We start from the raw sequence: 14,504 nt of genomic DNA, 5'->3' as shown, positions 1-14,504 counted from the left end.
TAGTATGTCAGTAATGCAGGGATTTAAATACAGAAGTGATGCCCTCTGCTTATGTCTCATGCTAGATAATTAGCAGATGTTGTCTCAAATTTGACTTTGTCATTATAGTAGCCCTGTTGTGTTACCTATTTTTAATTATGATTGTGTAGCAATGAGTATATACTATCACTGGGAGCAAACAATACAAAGTTATTTTTGTGTTTGGAATAAAACAACAGTGTTTATGTTATGATCATCACTAATATAGTGGTGTATAGCTGTCATGCAGAGGAAACAGAGGGATTCGAGGCATTAAAATATGTTGGGATATGATACTAGTGTGAGGGACATGAAATCATTTGTTATTATTATCATATCAAATGTTTAATTTTGTGTAGTAAATGTATGGGTGTCAAGAAAGGGGTACTAAAGTATTGATTGTGGCTTGCTTTTACATTTTATATATATATATAAAATGTGTGTGTGTTTGGTTCAGCACTTTAATCCCACCAAGCCATTAGGGGTAACATATAAAAAGACCTATGTTTGTCTCCATGACATATAACATATCCCTTGTTAATTGTAAAGAAGCTCATGATTATGAGGGTGATGGTTTATCACAGAGCATCACACTGTGAACTTTGACTGGGAAGTTAAGATGACAGGCTGCAGAATACCTTCCATACCTCAGGGATCACTGTGTCCTCTCTATATACGGCTCAGATCACCAGTAACGTCAGTTTGAAGGACACAGAAAGAGGAGTACATGGAAAAAAACAACTTCCAAAAGAGGAAGAGAGGTAGACGGTGTAAAACAACTTGTAAGGACTTAATCCAGGCATCAAACCATCATTGTGTCAATATTTTACCTATTTTTTGTTTCTGAAGGCTAGAAACATGATGGATGAGAAGCTGAGTATCGGGACTTCTATACAGGGAGAGACTGAGACCTTTACCACTGGAAATATGGAGACCAGAGATCCAGAAATAATGGGAAATAATAAAGATAAGTGTGCTGAAGCTGAGAATCGGAGGAAGGAGCTCCTATCGAAGGTAAAGAACTGATGGATGCTTCTGTGTAGTTACTAACACTAAAGTTCTAAATACTATAGATATAGGATATCCAGAAAAAAATGGTTCAGAATTTTCTCTGGTATCTTTTATTGCCTTTGTATACACAATCAGCATAAATATATATATATATATATATATATATATATAAATCTATCTATAACTATATATCTATCTATCTATCTATCTATCTATCTATCTATCTATCTATCTACTGTACATATATATATATATATATATATATATATATATATATATATATATATATATATATATATATATATATATATATATATATATATATATATAATGCAGACACTATGGTACAAATGACATTACTACCCCTGTCTGATAACACAGTACATTCTGAGACAGATTCTCTTAACAGCTGGTACAGTGATTAGGCTGGCAAGATTAACTACACCTAGAATTCTGTCACACAATCTTGCACAAATAAACGTAACTATTTTTAAGTGGTTTAATCTATATTTACATCTTTAGATTTGCATATAATCAGTAGTATCATTTGTATATAATGCAAGGACCTAAAAAAAATGCACAAGCACATAAACACAATGTTTAGCCTCATTATGCACAGATTCCACCCAGTAGTATGTCAAACATTGCTCATGTGATGTGCATGTGAGCAAACATGACTGACCAGCTACAACCACTAGCAAAGAGAATTTAAAAGAAAAATGGCTCCACTATTTAAAAAACAAAAAACTTGGAACACCATATTTTTCATAGCTGTTCCATTGCTGCAGCTGTATCACAGTCACATAGTCATTATTTAGTGTTAACACATTATTTGCAGGTCACAAAATAAGAGCAACTCCTTGAGGCAGATGGTTCTAAATGTATCACTAGACTTTACCCCTGACTGTATGCAATATAGCAGTGTTAAGTCCAGCGGTGTTCCGAGCAATTTTCTCTTGTGGGGGGGGGGGGGGAATTCCAGGAGGCCCACAGGTGATTTGTGGGTGGGGCCTCGTTTAGCTGGTGACTGGGTATGTCATGGGCGGGATTGGGTGTGCTATGGGCAGGGTGGGGCATGTTTCGGACAGGCAAACTAGAGCTGCCACAGTGCTGGGGCAGAGTGGTGGTGGGAAGCAACTGCGGTGGGGGGGGTTAGTGCCCCCTGGCGACGCAATTGGTTAAGTCTGAAGTCAGGACTTACATTTTTAAGATGAATTGGAAAGTTATTTTATTATCCATAAACATTTTATATTGCACTCTCAACATATTTAAGGCATAGGGGTCGATTTATTAAAGGCTTTCGACCCCCCAATGACTGCAGGTTCTCAAGACTTTTTCAATGTTTATAGAACAAATGATCATTAAATACATTTATGTTAAATTATGCAATTAATCTGTGCTTTAGATAGGAGAAAATGTTATAATATTGCAAAGTATTATACTGCCTCCACCCAGCTACTTCATACCACCCAGCAGGCAAAATTTTATGTGGAGAACATTGCTTTCTTTTAAAGTCACTTCTACTTGTAGATTCATTTTTGTTATACATTACAATTTTATTTTTTACCTTACTGGCATTCTTGAATGAGAAGGGGATAATCTTGGATTTTTCTTACATGATTCGGATAAAGCAGGCATTTTCAATTAAATATTTTACTACTGTCTAATTTGCTTCGTTCTATTGGTATTCATACCTTGGTAGGCACTACTGAGAGCTAGCTTCTGATTGGTGCCTGATCCTATATGCCTCTTGTTATTGGTTTACCGGATGTGCTAAGCTAGGTTCCAGTAGTGCATTGCTACACCCTCAACAAAGATACCAAGAGAATGAAAAACATTTTATAATAGAAGTAAGTTGGAAATTTGTTTTAAAGTGTATGCTATGTCCGAACCATGAATGAAAGATGTTGGGTTTTATGTCTCTGGACTGGATATTGCATTAATTAGATTTATTTCATTGCTAACAGTACACATACTGTATATTAACAATAAACTGATTTTCAAATAGGAAAATTACAAGACTTCAGTGAGTGAATTAATAAATGTGTGACTAATTAGCTGGTAACCATATATGTAGAGGGCTTTCCAATAACTAGCCTCAGTGCTGTAATCTCACACCCTCCATAAATCTCAGTGGACCAAGGCTAATTATACTCCTCTGTATAGGAACATGAGATTGTAATAAACTTTACTGCCCTTACTGACACCATAGATGTGCTTCAAGTGAGATCATAACTGAACTTCTCATGTACATGTTCTCTTCTCAGATTAAAATAATGACTATGTCCGACATCAGGAAGGAGTGGCAGAGCTGGTCTGATGCCCATACCGAAAAGCAGAAGCGTAACCCATTCAGTGAAGACTTTGACCATAGCCATGCCATGGCAGTGCGACTCCATAAAGGGGACAATGGCTATGGCAGACCGGAGGAGGGCAGCAAGACAGAGGAGAGGGGGAACCGAGCTAAGAATCATATACACAAGGAGATAGAGGAGATGTGCCTCATTATCAGAGACATGGGGGTAAAAGGCCGAGATGGAAGGATTAGGGTAACATTTGGGAGGTTGTTTCAGCAATATGTGAGAATTTCGGACAAGGTGGTGGGTATCCTGCTAAGAGCCAGGAAACACAAGCATCTGGATTTTGAAGGGGAGATGCTGTGGCAGGGCGTGCATGATAATGTTGTTATCACCCTATTGGATTAGAACGTTGTGCAGGAAACACATGAAAGAAATGCACATTAAGACTATTGTTTTGAACTGTATATAGAAGTATATAGAAGAATTATGTAGTATATAGAGTTATATAGTATTTGAAACCTTTTGCAACTTGTAAAAAATTATAACTCTAATATAAAAATTTTTAAGGGGCAATCATGCCAGAATTTGACAAATTTCCTTTGGATTTTAGAACCACAGGATCATGGGATATATATATATATATAAGAAGTACTTTTAATATCCAGTTTTACTAAATGAAGAGTCAGTAAATCTTTAGAAATATTAGAACAAGAACCAATAATGAGAAAACACACAAATATAGAATGTTATGAATGTGCCACTTACACCAGAAACCTGAAAACTAAAACCTTACATTTCAGCATAAAGTGAGGGAAACAATATTCATGGTAGCACCTTCATTTCATACATATCTGGCTTGTAGCACTATTGGATATTTTAACTGGCAGATTTAACTTGTGATAGTTTACTGTGGCAATTTATCTGGCAACTGTGTGTGTGACACGTTTTTTGCAGTACTGGACTTTACTTGCCCTGTGGCACACTTGTATCAGCACATCTCACCTGCAGTTGTCATATGGCACTAACAGGCCAGCTTCTAAGCATTTCCCTGCCCAGATGAGTCACTTATACTGAGTGAGCAGCTGACTAGCCCAGACAGGGAAATACAATCTGGCCTGTTAAGGTCACTTGAGCATGGATATGAGAAGCGTTGCTTCCTATGATATAGTGAATATATGTCTTCGCTGCATCAGAGCAACAAAAAAATAATAATGAACCAACCCTTGGTGTACCCCTTGCTAGTGCTCCTTGTACTCTCAGGGGAACATGTACCTCCGTTTGTGAAACAAAGATATATATCACCAATAGATGTACAGTAAATATAAAGTTGCCAGCTGTCCCCAACAAAATACTGGACAACCTGTCGGTGACAAAAGCTCTGCCCTAAACCCCACTATTAATCCCACCATGTATACTTTTCACAACTCAGCAGTTGTTTTACCCCTTAGATGCCAGTAACATAAATATGCATAATGATACCTATTTGGCAGACACCAGTAAACAGAAGTGGTTTGACCCCTTGACTGCTCCTCACTTACCGTATTTCTGCTACATATCTGTAATGCGTTGAGGCAAAGGAAGCCTTTTTCCATTTAGCCAACACGCAGAGACTGTAACCCTATGTACATATATATCTTGGCTATAGCTGCCAATACATATGCAGATTTTCACTCAAGGCTAGTTTTAGCAGGTCTGATATAAACTATTTAAATTGACATTAAACACGCAATATATATTATATGCTTAGTATTGAGGTTATTCCCTAGCTCTCTCTAGTCATGGGAGCTGCCATGTTGACATCTGACTTTCACTGCATTCCAGTGCTGATGTGTTTGCACACGTGCAGTGACTCTCATTCACATAGCTGCAGAGAAACCTAGGTTTTTAGTGAATAAATATCCCTTTAAATAGCTGAACTTAGGTTGTGGTTTAAAAGCTGAGTTTTGATGTTCTCTGCACTTGCAATTTCAGAATAATCTGTAGCCTGATATCTTCTCTATACTCAGAACCTTTCACCATCTTTAGGTTTACGTCACCAAGTATCGGTTATCTTTTCCTGGTTGTCCTTCCTGACAGTGGCGTCACTAGGGGGGGGGGGCGGGGGGGGCGGGCCGCACCCGGGTGACACCCACCAGGGGGTGACACCAAAAAACAAATTTTTTTTTTTTTTTTTAATTTTATTGAAATTCAAAGAAATACAATGTTGAGATGCAAAGATTTTTTTATTAGAGGGGCTGGCATTTGTGAACATTGGTGGGACTGGGGAAGATGTAGACACACAATTTTTTTGCCCCTTGAGCCAGTGCTGCAATTTCAACAAATAGTTTTCCCGGCTGCTTTTGCTTGTTTGTACTTTGCTTCTCCCCTGCCCAATTTCGCTATGAATGTTGTGGGCATGCCGTGGGGCTTGCAAAGTTGCGCTGCTAGCCTAAGCCTGCCTGCCTATCTGTGCTCACTGCTCAGTGACATGTGGAGCAGTGGAGTCACTCACTGCTGTGCTGTCTCTCTAAACGGGAACTGGCAAATCATGAGGGGATGCCTGGCACCTGACCGCATGACTGTTTGACACTGTCTTTAAAGTGAAGGAGCCACGTATGATGCCCACCAGACCATTACGGTTACTGTACACTAAGTGCACACTGAACAGGTAGGAGGGCGGGCGGGGGCCTGGGGGTGGGCAGAGTGCAGAGGTGATTGGCCATAAGAAGCGGTAGGCACGCGGCCCGGAGCTGTGCACTGACAGACTTGGAACAGAGTCAGAGAGCAGAATTTTCATAGTTTGCACCTAAAACTTTTCTTTAGTGATTTATTTTTAGAGTGCTCTGTTTATCTTTCATTTGATGCTCTGCTGAGCCAGGGAGCAGCTCTAGGCATGAGCTTTATAATTAATGCAGTGCAGTTTACATATTTTGTATGTGTGTGTCTGAGTTTTTTTATGTGTGTGTGTGTGTGTGTGTGTCTCAGTGTTTTTGTGTGTGTGTCTGAGTGTGTTTCCGAGTGTTTGTGTGTGCATCTGAGTATGTTTTAAGTGTGTCTGAGTGTTTGTATGTGTGTTTGCCTGTGTTTTTGTGTGTGTCTGCTTTCTAGGGGGGGGGGTGACACCATAACTTAACGCACCGGGTGACACCAACCCTAGTGACGCCACTGCTTCCTGATTCTTAATATCTTGACTTTTTGACCTTGTAAAATAACCACAAATCCAGAAAAGTAATAGTCAATAACCTCATTATAGCCCTAGCTTTCCAAGCTTGAAGTCACAAGGATGTACGTGACTCCTGTCTCCTTTAGTTACTAGAAAAAACAAGCTCTGTTCGCCTATGTTTGAAAGACTAGCAAACTATGGGTTAACATCAAATGCAAACATTTTAAATGGACATTCTATAGCAAAAGGTAAATGTCCTAATTCGTTAGAACAAGGTTTTTCAACTCCAGTCCTTAGGGAACACCAACAGGACAGATTTTAATGATATCTGAACTAGAGCTCAGGTGAAATGATGGATGAAAGCATATTAGTAACCATGGTTACTGATCAGCTGATGATTTCACCTGTGCTCTAGTTAAAGGAATAGAAAGGTCAAAATTGAAATGTGCATGGGTGCATTTCAATTTGAAATAAAAGCATTTTTTGCAATATACGTTCATTAGAAAAAATGCTTCTAGTAAAAGTGATTACTGATTTTCTGTGGCATATGCACATATCCTGTGAGGGCTTGTGCATCAGTATTTAAGCTCAGAGAGCTGGCGGTGGTGTGTATTGCTTCTAAATACATAATTTGTGTCACACAAGCAATCACTGACACTCTGAGAAGGTGTGGTGTTTGAATACTGGTGCACGGCCCTCAACGGATATGTGCGTATGCTGCAGAAAACCAGTAATCACTTTTACTAGAAGTATTTTTGCTAATGAAAGTATATTGCAAAAATGTGTCTGTTTTTTTTCTTTATTACATTTAATAACAATTACAAAACCAAAATATTTTGCAAATAAAATTCACACATTTGTGACTGCTCACAATTAAAAAAAAAAAAATGTAACCTCCATTTTTCTTTCAAATATACAAATTCCAATATATAGAAATAGTGTATAAAAAAATAAACAATTATTTCAAAGTACAAAATTAAAGTTAAACTTCCATAACATCAGTGACTTTTTAAAGGGGTGTAATAATTGGGTTTTTTTAACTCTCAGTATAAAGTTTTGATATAATTTACCATTTACATTGGAATTACCCTATACCAATGTCAGAATTAAAGGGATATAAAACCCAATTATTTTTCTTTCATGAGTCAGACAGAGCATGCAATTTTAAACAACTTTCCAATTTACTTCTATTATCTCATTTTCTTTACTCTCTTGATATCCTTTGTTGAAAATCATATCTAAATATTCTCAGAGCTGATGATTGGTGGCTGCACATAGATTAGAGTTTTCTGGGATACATTGTCTATAAGTAAGGCTAAGGCAAGCCGAAACGTGTTAGACTGCCCAGCTACAGGTCTCATGCTGTATATTCTTTTATTATACATGGAATTGTATTGAAGATTTTACAATGTGCTAATAAATCATGGAGTTTTTACAAGAGTCTCCAGTTTTTGGCTGCACATAGATGTCTCGTGTTATTGGTTTACCCATATGCATTGCTACTTCTACAACAAAGGATACCTAAAGAATGAAGCAAATTAGATAATAGAAGAAAATTGGAATTTTGTTCTATCTGAATCATGAAAGAAAATAAATTGGGTTTCGTGTCCCTTGAAGATATCATGAAAATTTGGCCCATTGGTGTGCCCCTAAAGGCTGTGACACACTGCAAGCGGAGCGGTGCGCAGCGTGTAGATGCAGCTGTGTGCGCTCAGTGTGTCCTGCCTTTTCATCTCTGAGCACTCTGCTGCGTCAGGTCGCGTAGCTGTGCGCTCAGAGATGAAATAATTGAACTTTAGAAGCGATGCGACGCGGTGCGAAGCAGCTGCATCGCCTCGCGCCGCATCGCTTGCCGTGTGTCACAGCCTTTAGAGTGTGGGCTGGACAACAGAGAGTTCCTTGGGCTGGACAGGGCTTTCCTTGGGTGAATCTGAAGTTTTAGCACAGTTGTTATCATATTCTCTAATCATTTTACACCTGAAGGTTTTACTGATTTATTATACCAATCATAAGCTGGTGAGTTTGTCTTAAAATACACAATACAACTATTACACTTATAGAAACAGACATGAATTCAGACTTTTAAATTTTTTTTCAATTTCCTTTGTTCCTTTGTTGCTGTCATGTAGTGCTCCAAAAATGGGTTGGCTCCTGAGCTTTACATCCCTGCTTTTGAACAAAAGATACCAAGACAACAAAGAAAAATTGATAATAGAAATAAATTAGAAAGTGGTTTAAAATCACACGCCCTATCTGAATCACAAAATGTGGTTTTCATATCCATTTACACTTAAATAATGTATTGATTTATATTTGCTTGAGTGTGAGGTGATCTCCTATAAAACCTACTATTTTCCCTGTGGAATACTGCATTTCAGAAATCTGTATTATTTTCTATAGATAGCAGTTCACATTCAGGTTCCGCCCCTTTTTCTGAGAGATTTGAGAGATATATATATGCCAACCACCTTTCATGTACTGTTCTGGAGCTGCAAGGAAGCACATTTGCAAAGGTTTAACATATATTGAGAATATCTCCTTAACCAATAGTGCGGTAGTTTACATTCCAGTTGCACATCTGGGGCGCAATCCGATATACGGCGTAGGTTTCGGCGCAAGCGTGGGAACCTGCGCCGCCCGTAATTTCACTTTGCACATCGGGGTATTACATATACCCCGCCGGCAGTTCCTAAAGTGCCGTAAGTCTGATAAACTAGCGACGTCCAGAAATGAGCGTAACTACAAATTTCTGGAGTCGCTAGTGACTTACGGCATTTTAGAAAACTGCCGGCGCCTAAGAAAAGTAAAGGAAATATCAAATCTCCCGTAACAGTCTAACCTGCCTCTCAAAAATAGCCCGACACATAAAACCCCTATATCCGCAATACCCCCCTCTCACTACTAATAATAAATGTATTAACCCCTAGACCAACAACCCCCCACAATGCAATAAGCCTGATTATTAACCCTTAAACCGCCATAGCCTACAACGCAATTAACCTATTTAAGTATTAACCTCTAAACCGCCATAGCCCACAATGCAATTAAACTATTTAAGTATTAACCCCTAAACCGCCATAGCCCACATAGGCTATTAAATGTATTAACCCCTAATCTGCCGCCGCCACTATAATAAAGTTATTAACTGCTAAACCTAAGTCTAACCCTAACCCCCCTAACTTAAATATTATTTAAATAAATCTAAATAATATTACTATTATTAACTAAATTATTCCTATTTAAAACTAAATACTTACCTATAAAATAAACCCTAAGATAGCTACAATATAATTAATAATTACATTGTAGCTATTTTAGGATTTATTTTTAGTTTACAGGCAACTTTGTATTAATTTTAACTAGGTACAATAGCTATTAAATAGTTAATAACTATTTAATAGCTACCTAGTTAAAATAATTACAAATTTACCTGTAAAATAAATCCTAACCTAAGTTACAATTATGGAATTAAGGTACAGTTCCAATCAGCCAATAGAATGCGAGCTCAATCCTATTGGCTGATTGCATCAGCCAATAGGATTTTTCCTACCTTAATTCCGATTGGCTGATAGAATCCTATCAGCCAATCGGAATTCAAGGGACGCCATCTTGGATGACGTCATTTAAAGGAACCTTCATTCGTCGTTAGTCCGTCGGCCAGGAAGGATGCTCCGCATCGGATGTCTTCAAGATGGAGCCGCACCTCGTCGGATGGAAGAAGATAAAAGATGCCGCTTGGATGAAGACTTCTGCACGGATGGAGGACCTCTTCTGCCCGGATCGGAAGAAGACTTCTGCCCAGCTGGAGGACCACTTGTGCCCGGATCGGATGAAGACTTCTGCCCGGCTGGGTGAAGACGGCTCAAGGTAGGGTGATCTTCAATTGGGTAGTGTTAGGTTTTTTTAAGGGGGAATTGGGTGGGTTTTAGAGTAAGGTTGGGTGTGTGGGTGGTGGGTTTTAATGTTGGGGGGGTTGTATTTCTTTTTTTACAGGTAAAAAAGCTGATTACTTGGGCAATGCCCCGCAAAAAGCCCTTTTAAGCGCTATTTGTAATTTAGTATAGGGTAGGGAATTTTATTATTTTGGGGGGCTTTTTTATTTTATTAGGGGGCTTAGATTAGGTGTAATTAGTTTAAACTTCTCGTATTTTTTTTTTATTTTCTGTAATTTAGTGGGGGGGGGGTTTGTACTATAGTTTTATTTTATTTAATTGTATTTAATTTTAGCCAATTGTAGTTAATTAATTTAATTAATTTAATGATAGTGTAGTGTTAGGTGTAATTGTAACTTAGGTTAGGATTTATTTTACAGGTAAATTTGTAATTATTTTAACTAGGTAGCTATTAAACAGTTATTAACTATCTAATAGCTATTGTACCTAGTTAAAATAAATACAAAGTTGCCTGTAAAATAAAAATAAATCCTAAAATAGCTACAATGTAATAATTAATTATATTGTAGCTATCTTAGGGTTTATGTTATAGGTAAGTATTTAGTTTTAAATAGGAATAATTTAGTTAATAATAGTAATATTATTTAGATTTATTTAAATAATATTTAAGTTAGGGGGGTTAGGGTTAGACTTAGGTTTAGGGGTTAATAACTTTATTATAGTGGCGGCGACGTTGGCTGTGGCAGATTAGGGGTTAATACATTTAATAGCCTATGTGGGCTATGGCGGTTTAGGGGTTAATACTAGAATAGGTTAATTGCGGTGTGGGCTATGGCGGTTTAGGAGTTAATAGAGTTTATTAGTTATAGCGGTGGGGTTTGTGGTTGACAGGTAGATAGGCATTGCGCATGCGTTAGATGTTAGTTTATTTTTGCAGGCATTTTATGGAGTTACGGTGCTCCCATACTCAGCGCAAGGCCTGCTACGGCTGCATTTTATGACCAGGTGAAAATGAAGTAAGATTTCTCCATTTTCGCCACATAAGGCCTTGCGCTGGATATTGGATACTGATTTACGACGCTGTCCCATGTTAGCCTATGGGAGTAAAAATTGCAAGCGACGGGTGAAATATACGGCCGTAACTTGCATGCTACGCTGTATATGTAATACCAAAATTGCGCAAAATCTGGCATCGCCAGCATTTGCGGGCAACGCTGCATATGTGATCGAGGCCCTGATGAGCCACAATGAAACAACAAATTTTTGCAATAAAGTCTATGCCGAGTTTACTTTTAATACCAGTTCATAAAAATAGGACTAAGGGTTAAACAATATGGCAAATTGATTATAGTATATTTTCAAAATAAAAGAACTTTATTTATAATCATATGGCTATGTATGTTTACTATTTTGCATTGATATACTTTGTATACATGCAATTAAACATGGAATATCTTCACGTTTTACCTTCTCTATAATTTACATTACAGTTATTTATCTTATTTCTTTATTATTTTACTTTTATTTTTTCTCATTATATCTTTGCCTTTATTGTGAAACTGGATATTGTCAGCTTATGCAAATGTTTCAATTCTTAATAAGGATAGTGTAAAGTTTTTCATGGGCTTGAAGCAGACTTAAGGGTTAAAGGGACAGTATACACCAATTTTCATATAAGTGCATGTAATAGACACTACTATAAAGAAGAATATGCAGATACTGATCTAAAAATCCAGTATAAAACCTTTTAAAAACTCACTTAGATGTTCCCAGTTTAGCACTGTTGATGAGGAAGTCTGGGACACCCAGTGAAAGGGGCTGAGTAAACAAAAAGAGCAGAAACTCCCCACCTCCCCCCTTCCCTGCCTAAGAAAACACAGATAACATAAACAGGAGCCAGCAGGAGTCTGTAAGCGCGCGTATACATCTGACACTGTGGTTAGGAGTCTGAAAATCAGCACAATTTTATAAAAAAATAAGCAAAACTATACATTGTTACAAAAACACTACCAGATGGTCTATACAAATGGATCATCTACAAAACATTTATGCAAAGAAAAATCTAGTGTACAGTGTTCCTTTTAAGGCTCAGTGGAATGGGATGTGTAGTGTAGTGTTTTGCAACAGTATTGCACTGTATTTGGAGGTCTCAACCTTACCTTAATAAGGGTCCAGCAGGAAGTTACAGGTCTCTCTTTTTCATGCTGCGTTGCATGAAGATTCCTGTTTATCCCTCTCTCCCTAATTATGGATGGTGACTTGAGTCTTACGGCTCCCGTATGGGTTGCTTTAGGGTAACACCGCAGGGGTAGGGTTAATCGAGCTAGCCTTCAGTAAGCCTGTGTTCTTAATTTATTCTCTCCCTGGTGAGACTCGGTTTGAGCGGCCGTCTACCTGGTTACCCTTAAGGGTGAGGGAAAGTACACTCTAGTGACGGTAGGTCTTGATCCCTTGTTTCCATCTTATGCCAATTAAATTGGGTGGAGTGATGGCCAGGCTGAAAGGAATGGCCTACTAACTCTAGGTGTGTGCCTATGGTGTCCTTTTCGAGTAGGGAGGTCATGGGAACTCCCTGCAAGCCCCTTATTGTCATTGCAATGGGCAGAGTACTGGGGGCTCCATCACACACTCCGGTCGGGGCCTTGACCTCTTGTTTACCTTGAGTTCACCAGTGACTCAATTTGCCGCCATCCAAGTTAATAGTCAGTTTGTTATGTTGAATAAACCTGACCGCTTGCGGTCTTCCATCCACAATTTGTCTCTTGTGTTTATTTATGTTAAGTTTAGTAAATTATTTTGGTAGCTACACCATTAATGACAAATGGGGCCTTTAATCCCTTAAATCTTAATACATTCTTAATATCTACTGGAACTCTTAAAGGGACACTGTACCCAAAAAATTTCTTTCGTGGTTCAGATTGAGCATGAAATTTTAATTTACTCCTATTATCAAATTTTCTTCATTCTCTTGGTATCTTTATTTGAAATGCAAGAATGTAAGTTTAGATGCCAGCCCATTTTTGGTGAACAACCTGGGTTGTCCTTGCTGATTGGTGGATAAATTCATGCACCAATAAAAAATTGCTGTCCAGAGTACTGAAACCAAAAAAAAAGCTTAGATGCTTTCTTTTTCAAATAATGATAGCAAGAGAACGAAGAAAATTTGATAATAAGAGTAAATTAAAAAGTTGCTTAAAATTGCATGCTCAATCTGAATCACGAAAGAAAATTTTTGGGTACAGTGTCCCTTTAAGTTCTGCTTAAAACATAGATGTGTGCTTCTGAGTAAGTGATGGGTATTTTGTGTTATGTATTTAATATTTGTATGTGATTTTTCCTATTGGGCTTGGCACCCAGGCCCGACTGGGGTTAACTGCTTGGTTCACTGGATGTAAAGCCAGCTATCTGTGGGTGCCAGGTGAGTACCCAGAGCTGTGGGTTTTGCCAGTGATATGGGATATGTGCCCATTGCAGTTTGAGAGTGCAGGAAAATGACACATGACTGTGACACCCTTCATACTATCTCATTGTGTTTGGTTTGAAATTAACATGTGTGGCTGCAGGTTAGGGAGCTAGGTACGAAGTGGCCTAAGTACAACATCTTGTCTTGTCACTATATGTTCATATGCTCTAACTCTTCATTTTTGCTTTAAAGGCTGTTATAGTAAAAAACATAACATCATTTAATCTGTTAAAACATATAATTTTAAGACTATAAACCCTGGACTACTGTATGTTTAACTCCAGCCAAGGGGTTAAATACGAAATAAAAAAACCACCCAGGACCCACAAAGCACTGCTGGTCCCGAGCCGAAAACGCAGCTGATCATGCGACTAGCACTGCAAATTGGATCAACTGCATTTTTGGCTCAGGACCAGCAGAGCTCTGCAAGTCCTGAGTAGTATTTTTAGGGTGTGTTTAACCCCTTTTGCAGGGGTTAAAGACATAGGGCTAGAGCGCAAACGTTTGCAGGCAAGTGATAAGGAGCTTATTGCGGGTGTTTGCATGCATCGGGTTTATCTTTTGTATTACAAGTTGAAAGTAAATGCGATCACTTAAGTGCAATTCAAGTTAATGCTCGTTGGGTTAGCGAGTCCTCGGAGCTCTGGTTAACTGCTTCGCTAAACAAAAAAGTCTCA

At 38.2% G+C, this 14,504-nt stretch overlaps 1 protein-coding gene across 2 annotated transcripts; it reads left to right on the top strand.

Annotated features, from left to right (window-relative positions):
- Positions 1–625: 625 nt before the first annotated feature.
- Positions 626–7,909, top strand: LOC128647636 (actin-binding Rho-activating protein-like). Of its 2 annotated transcripts, XM_053700416.1 has the most exons (3): positions 626–779; positions 868–1,032; positions 3,297–7,909. In XM_053700416.1, exons 2-3 carry the CDS (start codon positions 877–879, stop codon positions 3,732–3,734), a joined length of 594 nt encoding a protein of 197 aa, XP_053556391.1. In that variant the 5' UTR covers positions 626–779; positions 868–876; the 3' UTR covers positions 3,735–7,909. The 2 variants fall into 2 exon arrangements, with proteins under 2 accessions (XP_053556391.1, XP_053556445.1); XM_053700470.1 differs by lacking the exon at positions 626–779 and having other exon boundaries at positions 786–1,032.
- The last annotated feature ends 6,595 nt before the right edge of the window (positions 7,910–14,504 follow it).

Source organism: Bombina bombina, chromosome 1 (assembly GCF_027579735.1).
Source record: "Bombina bombina isolate aBomBom1 chromosome 1, aBomBom1.pri, whole genome shotgun sequence".
NCBI lineage: Eukaryota > Metazoa > Chordata > Amphibia > Anura > Bombinatoridae > Bombina > Bombina bombina.
The sequence above is the reverse complement of the archived record's forward strand: the minus strand, read 5'-3'. Positions and strand labels throughout refer to the sequence as shown.